Genomic DNA, 9,699 nt, shown 5'->3' with positions numbered 1-9,699 from the left:
ATGTGTAATAAGTATAGGCTACATCTTTTAAACCAAATTAATCCAACAACGTAAAATGTAAAAATATGAAAAATATGTATTTATAGCTTTCCATTTCTATTAACAAAATTATTTTTATTTTATGTTTCTCATTTTTTTTTTTTTTCAAAGTAACACATCTTCATATAAACAACATCAATTAAATAATGATCTTTATAAATTAAAAAAAAAATGGAGAAAAATAAAGTACTTTTTAACAAAGGTTAACAAAATTATATGGAATTAAAAATATAAATATATATTTGTGTGCACATTTTATCTGTTCTATCTATTTATAATTTAAACATTAATATAAATCATTGTAACATGATTTATATATATTTACTGTAGTGTGTTAAAGTTTTACTTATTTTTACTTTCAAATAATTTTTTTTTTTTTTTCTCTTTTAAAAAATTTTTCCAGATGATAAAATGGACATTCTAAGTATGGACACGCTTAAACTAGCGGATGAAATCAAAACAAAAATAATTGCACAACGTATAATAAATAAATAAATAAATAAATAAATAAATAAATAAATATATATATATATATATATATATGAAATATTTGATTATTTAATTGGTTATAGTTCAATATATATTTAGTAGTGATTCTATATATGCTCTTAGAAAAATTCAAAAGTATGTTAATCATATTTTGTTCCAACTGTTTTTTTTTTTTTATATCTTAGAGCTTCACACAGTTTTAGTTTTGTATTTGCAAATATTAAAAGAAAAAAATATCGGAGAGGAAAATATCAGTGATGGTAAATATATATATATATATATATTATTATATGTATATGTTGTATTTACGTACTCTACTGTATTATAATATTCATTTTTTAATATATATATATATATATATATTTTTTTTATAGATATTGGACAGTATATAGAAAACGTTATTATCTCGGCACTACAATTATACTCACTAATAGTAATACAGGACAAGAAAAACATAGAAATATAATAATATAATAATATAAGAATATAAGAATATAATAAGTATATAAGAATATACAAATGTGAACATACATATATTTTATGTTTATATGTGAATATATATATATATTTTTTTTTTAACAATACAATTTAGGAAAAACAAACAAAACATCGAAAGAAATGTTACATAAAAAAAATTTGTCAATTATGTAACACCTTGTCAAATATATTTATAGAGTATATAAAAAATATTAAGGGAATACAAGTTCAACATAATTCATCTAAAATAAATGAAAACAATCAAAAATTATTAATAGACAGTTTGGAAAATTCTAATAAATTGTTGGTATGTAAAAAAAAAGAAAAATAAATATATATATATATATATATAATATAGCTAGAATGTTCAGAAAAAAAAAAAATAAAAATAAACAAATAAATAATACAAAATAGCTAGAATGTTCAGAAAAAAAAAATTGCAAAGAATTTAAGAAAAATTACATATTTTCTCGAAATAAGACAACGTTGATATTTTTCATAATCATATAATTCTTTTTATCTTTTATAGAAAGAAAAGTCTACGAGGAGTACAGAAAGCTCAAAAGAGAAAAATGAAAATGTGTTTGAAGGTAAAATACAAAAAAATGGTTGCGAAGAAGATTGATTATATTGACTGTATTAATATATTTTTAAATAGTATTATAATGAACCATTTGTAAAATGAGAAATATAAAAATAAATAAATAAATATATATATATATATATATATATATATATATATATGTGTGCACATATATCATTTTTGTAGGAACATCTGGAAAGTTAAATTCCGTTTCATATCCTTGCGGTTGTGTACATTCAGAAGATATGAAAATAAAAGAAATTTCTTTGGAGAATGAGTTTTCAAAAGGTTATCGCTTAATGTGTTTATATAGTGCTCAAGAATTAAATGAACAAATCAATTACAATAAGAATATAATAAACAACAGCTTTAAGACTTTTCAAAAAAAATACTGCAACGTAAAACTTCGTGATAGAAGGGAACTAATTTATAAATTTCAAAAAATTTTGGAAAATAAAAATATCCAATTTTATGACATATATAAAGGAAATGTTAAAAGTAATATTGTGAGTAACCAAGTTAATAATAATGCTCAGGAATTTCATACAGATTTATATGATGATTGTTCATATAATAGTAACCATATAATAACAAATGTTGAAGAAAAAGGTATACATCATTTAATTAATATTCTATTACATACAAATAAATCAATAACTACATTTGAAATAAATTCACAAGGGAAAATTGATGCAATTATACAGTTTTTACAAAAAAATGAGAAAAAGAAAGATATCATATTATTAAATGAATACGAATATTTCTTTACTAATACAGATGACTATACACAAAAAGAGAAAAACCAAAACAGAAGGAAATATAGGGACAGAGAAAATGTCACATATAATAACAGAATGGTAAAACGAACTTATAAATATGTTGATGATAATAATAATAATAATATAAAAGAAGAAAATGAAAACATTTATTTTTATGTTGGTAATAAGAAAAAAATAGTATTTGATATAAAGAAAAAACAAAAGATAGTTTACGAAATTGATGAAAAGAATTCTTTGTTAACAAAAAAAAAATTCCTAAAAGATGAAAATAACAAAGATATATTATTAAAAGTATATAATGAAAATGATTGGTCAGATGAAAACTTGGAGTTCTGCTATATTACTGAAAAAAATGAGAAAGAAAAAATTGTAATTAAAAAAAATAAACATGGAAAAAAAAAGAAAAGGGTTTATACAAATAAAAATAATGAATTAGATAATAATGTAAAGAATTTTATATTCTATAAAAAAAATATAAAAAATGTGAAGGAAATAAATTTTTATGATGATGAAGAGGTTATTTTATCTTTGCTTAAACAAAAAGAAGAGAGGAAAAAATTAGAAGATACCAAAGATAATTATGATATTAAAAATATGGAAAACACCATATCGAAAGATGATAATACATTAGTGTGTGAAAAAAATAAAATATCATCCATATGGAACAAAACAAAAAATAAAACATGTGCCAATGATAGAGATATGTATATATTAGAACATAAATATGTAGAAAATAAAAATGATGGGATAAGTGTAGAATCTTTAGATACATATACAAATATTATCAAGAGTAGAAAAGAGTTTCTTTTAAAAAAGCATTATTTGGATAATCAACAAGATATATCTTCATTTCTAAAAATCGATGATTATTATTATATTAAAAAACATGGGAATGATTCAGACACAAGAACATTTAACAAATATGATAATGATTATAAAATGTATGAAAAAAATATTAAGGGGAATATGGATGATACTAATAAATGTATTGGAAATAAGTTTGATAATATGAGAAATAAAAAGTTGGATAACATAATAGTGATAAATGATGATGATAATAATAATAATAATAATAATAATAATAATAATAATAATAATAACAATTATATGAATAACAATTATATGAATAATAATTATATGAATAATGTTTGCTTGGAAAGTTATACTGATCTTTATTTGGAACCAAAGAAAAAAAATGAAAAGGAAAAAAAACAAAACAAAGATTATCTTATAAATAGAATGAACACTTTAATATCAGGAGATGGCAAAAAAAATATTTCAGAGGAATATAATATGAATGAAAAAGAGAAAATAAAAATTGAAGATTTTCTTTTTAATGAATATTTAAAAAAGGTAAGTGTTCGCTCACAAAGTTTAAAAAAAAAAAAAGAAAAGAAACATGAACATGAACATGAACATGAACATGAACATGAACATGAACACAAACACGAACACGAACACGAACACGAACGCGAACACGAACACAACAAAATAAAGAACATTATATATGATACAAAAATAGATATGAAAAAGGAAGAAGATACTCAAAGAAAGATAGAAAATAATCATAATATTATATCAAATGAAAAGAATGATATATTACAAATCCATAACATTGTAAAAAAAGATAACAGGCATATGGAAATTAATAAAGGTTCAAAAAATAATGAAACTCATAATAATTTATCTATGAGTAATGACCAGAAAGATAATATATTAGATAAAAATAACAAAATGATAGATAAAAATTTATTAAAAAAAAAAAGTTCCTTACAAATGAATTCCTTTAATTCTGACAAAAAATTGTATGATAATGATATTTCAAATGTTAAACCAAAAAAAATACATAATGAAAGAAAAGTATCCGATGAAAATAGTATGGAGAATCAAAGGTATGAAGATGATAAAATGGGAAGAAAATATCTGAGCCAAGGATTTTCTGCCTATGTGCACATTGAACTATGTAAATATATATATATATTATATATATGTATGAATTTTGTTTTATTATAAGTATATGTTCATATATTATATCATATTTATATTTTAATTTAGATTACATGTCCATTTAATACATTACCCCCTAAATTTTATTAATAAATAATTTTTTTTTTTTTTTTTTTTTTTTTTTATTTAGGTGAGGATACTATAATAAGCAAAATGTGTATCATTTCTTGCAACATCAATACTAAAATGTTGAAAATTGAAACAAAAGAAAAAAAATTTATCATCGATATGAATAAGCTACATGTACAGGAAATACCAACAACATATGATAACTTGGCTATATTAAAATTAATAATTAAAAAAAAAAATAATAATAATTCGAACTGTTTATTGGTTGAGTCAAAAAATTTAAGGGCACTACAACATCTTGGCGATGAAATTGGATGGAACTATGACAAGACAGGTAATATATTATATATATATATATATATATATATATATATTTTATATCGATGTTAATTGTTTATAAGATTTATTATTATATATGCTAATTACTTATTAATATTTTATTCACTTTATTGTGTACAATTTAGGCTATTCATCGGATCATAAATTTGATGACGAAAAAGAAAAGAAGGAAAGGAGTGTGAGTATATAAAAACAACATAAAAATAAATAAATAAATAAATATATATATACATATATATATGTCTTATTTCATATATTTGTGGTAATTAATTAATTAATTAATTAATTAATTAATTAATTTGGGTGTTTATAAATATATAGAAAACGGATGATCAGCACATAAATAATAAGCCCCAATTGATTGGTAAATTAATAGATAGATAAATAAATAAATAAATAAATAAATAAATAAATATATATATATATATATATATATATATATACATACATATATATATTTTTTTTTTTTTTTTTTTTTTTTTCAGAAAATAATAGCACAGTAGGATTTTTTGATAAAATAAAGCTAAACAAATTTTTAGGAAAGAAAAAAACAGAGGAGAAGGATATATAAATAATTAAATTTGTTGTTGTATAGTTTGAATGAATATATATAAATGAATGTATATGATTTATAATTTATTATTATTTTATTTTATTTTATTTTATTTTTTTTATCTATTTGTTTAGTTTTATCTTTAATATACGTGTCACTTCATTTACGATTTTGATGAGTTTACATGTATTAGAAGGTATGTTCTTATAATATTTGATATTAGGAAGGTTATTATTGTGCTCTTGTTCTTCATTTTTTTTTTTAATGATTTGTTGAAAATTGTTAAGAAATCTTATAATTTTTAATTCAATTTGAATTAATTCCTTCCAATGAAAATTGTCATTGTTTTCTTTGTTTGTTGTTTTCTTATGATTTATTTTATATTTTATTTTTTTTTGTTTTAATATTTTTTCAAATATATGTTGTTGATTTTTTAAATAAGTATAAACCTGATAAAATGGGAAAATATCTTTTCTTTCATCTAATTTGAATTCATTTAATTTTTTTATTAAATTATTTTTATTTAATAATTGGTGGACATTATTTCCTGTATTTATCTTGTCATAATTTTCATCTATAATATTAAATGTATCCATAAGATTTAACAATTCAAGAGAATATTTAGTTAATAAATAATCATTATTTTTATTACATGAGTTGGGCGATAGAACTTTATTTAACATATGATGTTTTTGTTTTTCTTTATTTTGTGAATTTTTATATTTGTAGGGACAATATGAAGTTTCCTTAGTTCTATAAATATGGAAATAAAAAAATATATAAATGTGGAAAAACAAAAACTTGAATATATATATATATATATATATATTTTGATTTATACTTTTACCTTTTGAATTTATCTGATGAATCTATTTTGTGATAATTCTTTTTAATAAAAAAATATAAATCAGTAATATATTCTGGTCTCCAGTTCTGACCATAGTATTTTATTTGCTCATTAATATAATTTTTCATTTTTGTGTCTAAATATTTAAAATTTTTAATTACATCCATGTTGTATATTTTTTCATTTTCTTTTGGACATTTTTTATTTATAGGTATAAAACAGGTAGGTACATTTTCATTCTTCTTTAATATGTTTTCCTTATTATATAAATTTTTCTTTTTAGTTGATGATTTATGATGAAAATTTTCTAATTTTACATTATTATTTGAATGAACATGTGCTGATATGATATTTGTTTGTTTACATTTATAAGTTTGATTATTCAATTTATTTTTAACTTTTTTATTATTATGTGAATGGATTTTATTCAAATTATCTTTGTAATGATTTGTTTTTTTTCCATTACAATATTTTATTTTAAATAATATTTCATTCGTTGTGTATTTATAATATTTTACTTTATTCTTATTTTTTATATGTGCATATTTGCAAGGTGTATTGTCTACTATATGTTCTTTTTTTATATTACACATCTTATTATTATGTTCAGTTTTTTTGGTCTGTTTACTTTTATTTAAAATATTTAAACATTGTTGTTTTTCTTTTCTTTTTTTTTCATTAGCGTAATGTGTTGATATATCAAATATATCAGGAGAAGCACAATTAGATACATATATTTTTTTTTTATTTTCTAGAACATATCCTTTATTATAGGAAGGAATTTTTCTTTTTATACTATTTATCTTTTGCATTTTTAATTCTCCAGATATATTAATTGTCTTTTTTTTGTTACTATCAAATCTGTTAGGACTTTTATATTGAAAATAAGGTTCCTTATGGTTTTCATCCATTTTACATTTAATATTATATAAGTCCATCTTATTCTTCTTATTATTATATGGTTTTATATTATTTTATTCATCATTATTTATTATATGTACTTTTTTTTTTTTTTTTTATTAATTATTTTTACCTGAACTGTACATATGAAATAAGATATAAATTATGAACCGTTCAGGGAAAAAAAAAGCAAAAAATGCAATAACAAAAATTTTATGATCTTTATTTTAAAAATGGATTATTATTATTATTATTATTATATGGAAAAAAAAAAAAAAAAAAGTATTATATTACATATTATATTTATTAGACTGAATTTATATTTAGAAATATTGTATAAATCATTAGTTGGAAAATTCTAATATTAGTATGAAAGATTATAAAGGATAATAATAATATATATGTGTTAAATATGTGTAATATAAATAAATAAATATAAATATAAATATATATATATATATATTTTTTTTTAATGGGAATATAAAATTTGCAGAACTGGTGTGTGTATTAAATATTATTTTACCACCCATGGAATATTCTAATTATACACATGTAAAATAAGTAGAACTGATGTGCTTATATATATATTGAAGTATTTTTATTTGTTTGGTTCAAGGGAGAATTTTTTTTTTAATAAACAACGTAACTTGTTCAAAATAAAAAAAATTAATATATATATATATATATATATATATACTTTATTTTTGTACTGAATCGGTATGAGAGAATAATGATATTTTTAAATGTATAAATTTTTAAAAATGGTCATTTAGAATTAGGAGATTTCAAAATATAAACATATATATAATATATATATATATATATATATTTATTTATTTATATATTTTATTAATTAACGAATTATACGAAAAAAATATATCAATTCATATCATCGGGATTTGTCATACATATAAATATCTATAAAAAGGTCCCTTTTGTTTTATTTTATATATTTATTTATACTATATATTATTATTTTTTTTTCAATTTTTTTTTTTTTTTTTGTTGTGTTTTTATTTATTCATGTTTAAAATATATATATATATATATATATATATATAATTTAAATAAATATATTATTTTTTATTTTTATAATATATAAATATATATATGCATCCTTCTGAGACCTTTCAACTTTATTAAAAAATATGAAAAGAAGAAAATGGCTCAACATTACTTGGGCTGTTACAATATATATAATTTTTGGAATGATAAATGTATCATCATACAGTGAAGGAAGAAAAAGGAACAATAAAATGTACAGCTATGTAATTAATGGTTATAGTGAATATAAAAACAAGTATTCTTTTTTAAGGAAGCCGAAGAATGTCGTACATATGGAAAATAACAACTTTGATATGGATAGATTATCTTTATTAAAAAATTTAGAAGAAGAATCTAAAATAGTAACAGAAGGAGAAGGTTGGGATAAGACACATCCCTTGTTAGAAATAAAAGATTTACATGCAATAGAGATAGAAGGAGAGAAAGAAATATTAAAAGGAATAAATTTAGAAATATATTTAGGTGAGAAGCACACAATTATGGGAAGGAATGGTTCTGGAAAATCAACCTTAGCAAAAGTAATAGCTGGTCATCCATATTATAAAGTAACAAAAGGTATAATAAAATATAAAGGATTAGATTTAATTAATTTACCTGTAAATGTTAGATCGCTATGTGGTATTTTTTTAGCTTTTCAATATCCGGTTGAACTCCCTATGGTAAAAAATAATGAATTCCTAAGAGCAGCATTAAATTCACATAGAAGATATAGAAATGAAGAAGAGATAAGTGTAAGTGAATTTAATTTAATGATGATAGAAGAAATAAAAAAAGTTGGATTATCGAGTGAATTTTTAGATCGACCTGTTAATTATGGATTTAGTGGAGGAGAAAAAAAAAGAAATGAAATATTACAAATGTTAATTTTGAAGCCAACATTTTGTATTTTAGATGAAACAGATTCTGGATTAGATGTGGATTCTTTTAAACTTACCTCTAATGTGATAACCAACTTTTCAAATAACAATAATTCTTTTTTAATAGTAACACATTATAAAAAATTATTAGAATTATTAAAGCCAAATTTTATACACATTATGCATCAAGGGAAAATAATAGAAAGTGGAGATTATTCCCTGGTTGACAAAATAGAAAATAAGGGGTACTCTCAATTCCTTAAGGAATAGATAAACATATATGTGGATTTTATAATGTACATATGATATTATATATATATATATATATATATAATAATTATATATATACTGTTTAATTTTATTTTTTACTTTATTTTTTTTTAATGTACATTGTATTATTTCATTTTATTTCATATTTTTTATTTATTTATTAATTTTTTTTTTTTTTTTTTGGAGGGGTAGCTATATGTTTTGTCCATAATGTATACATAACCTTACCCTTTTTTACCAACATATTATTAAAATATAAGACCAAGAAATATGAAATATAAAATTAATTTTAAATTATATTTTTTAAAAATATAAAAAATGAAAAGAAGAATATTTGAACGAATATTGGATAAACAAAAAAAAAAAAAAAAAAAAAAAAAAAAAAAAAAAAAAATAATATATTTATATGTATGTATATAATTATT

The 9,699-nt window shown here is 19.6% G+C and overlaps 2 protein-coding genes and 1 pseudogene across 2 annotated transcripts, besides 1 other annotated feature; 2 read left to right on the top strand and 1 right to left on the bottom strand.

Annotated features, from left to right (window-relative positions):
* On the top strand, positions 1-5,353 carry PRSY57_1413000 (hypothetical protein; annotated as a pseudogene; the record flags this gene model as incomplete).
* Positions 1-5,353: a sequence feature.
* A 104-nt stretch (positions 5,354-5,457) lies between these two features.
* On the bottom strand, positions 5,458-7,120 carry PRSY57_1412900 (hypothetical protein; the record flags this gene model as incomplete). Its single annotated transcript, XM_012909746.2, has 2 exons — positions 5,458-6,088; positions 6,183-7,120. The coding sequence occupies 2 exons, from the start codon at positions 7,118-7,120 to the stop codon at positions 5,458-5,460; spliced, it is 1,569 nt and encodes a 522-aa protein (XP_012765200.2).
* Positions 7,121-8,230: 1,110 nt separating this feature from the next.
* Positions 8,231-9,274, top strand: PRSY57_1412800 (FeS assembly ATPase SufC, putative; the record flags this gene model as incomplete). Its single annotated transcript, XM_012909745.2, has 1 exon — positions 8,231-9,274. The coding sequence occupies one exon, from the start codon at positions 8,231-8,233 to the stop codon at positions 9,272-9,274; it is 1,044 nt and encodes a 347-aa protein (XP_012765199.2).
* Between the last annotated feature and the right edge of the window lie 425 nt (positions 9,275-9,699).

This window comes from Plasmodium reichenowi, chromosome 14 (genome assembly GCF_001601855.1).
Source record: "Plasmodium reichenowi strain SY57 chromosome 14, whole genome shotgun sequence".
Lineage (NCBI taxonomy): Eukaryota > Apicomplexa > Aconoidasida > Haemosporida > Plasmodiidae > Plasmodium > Plasmodium reichenowi.
The sequence above is the reverse complement of the archived record's forward strand: the minus strand, read 5'-3'. Positions and strand labels throughout refer to the sequence as shown.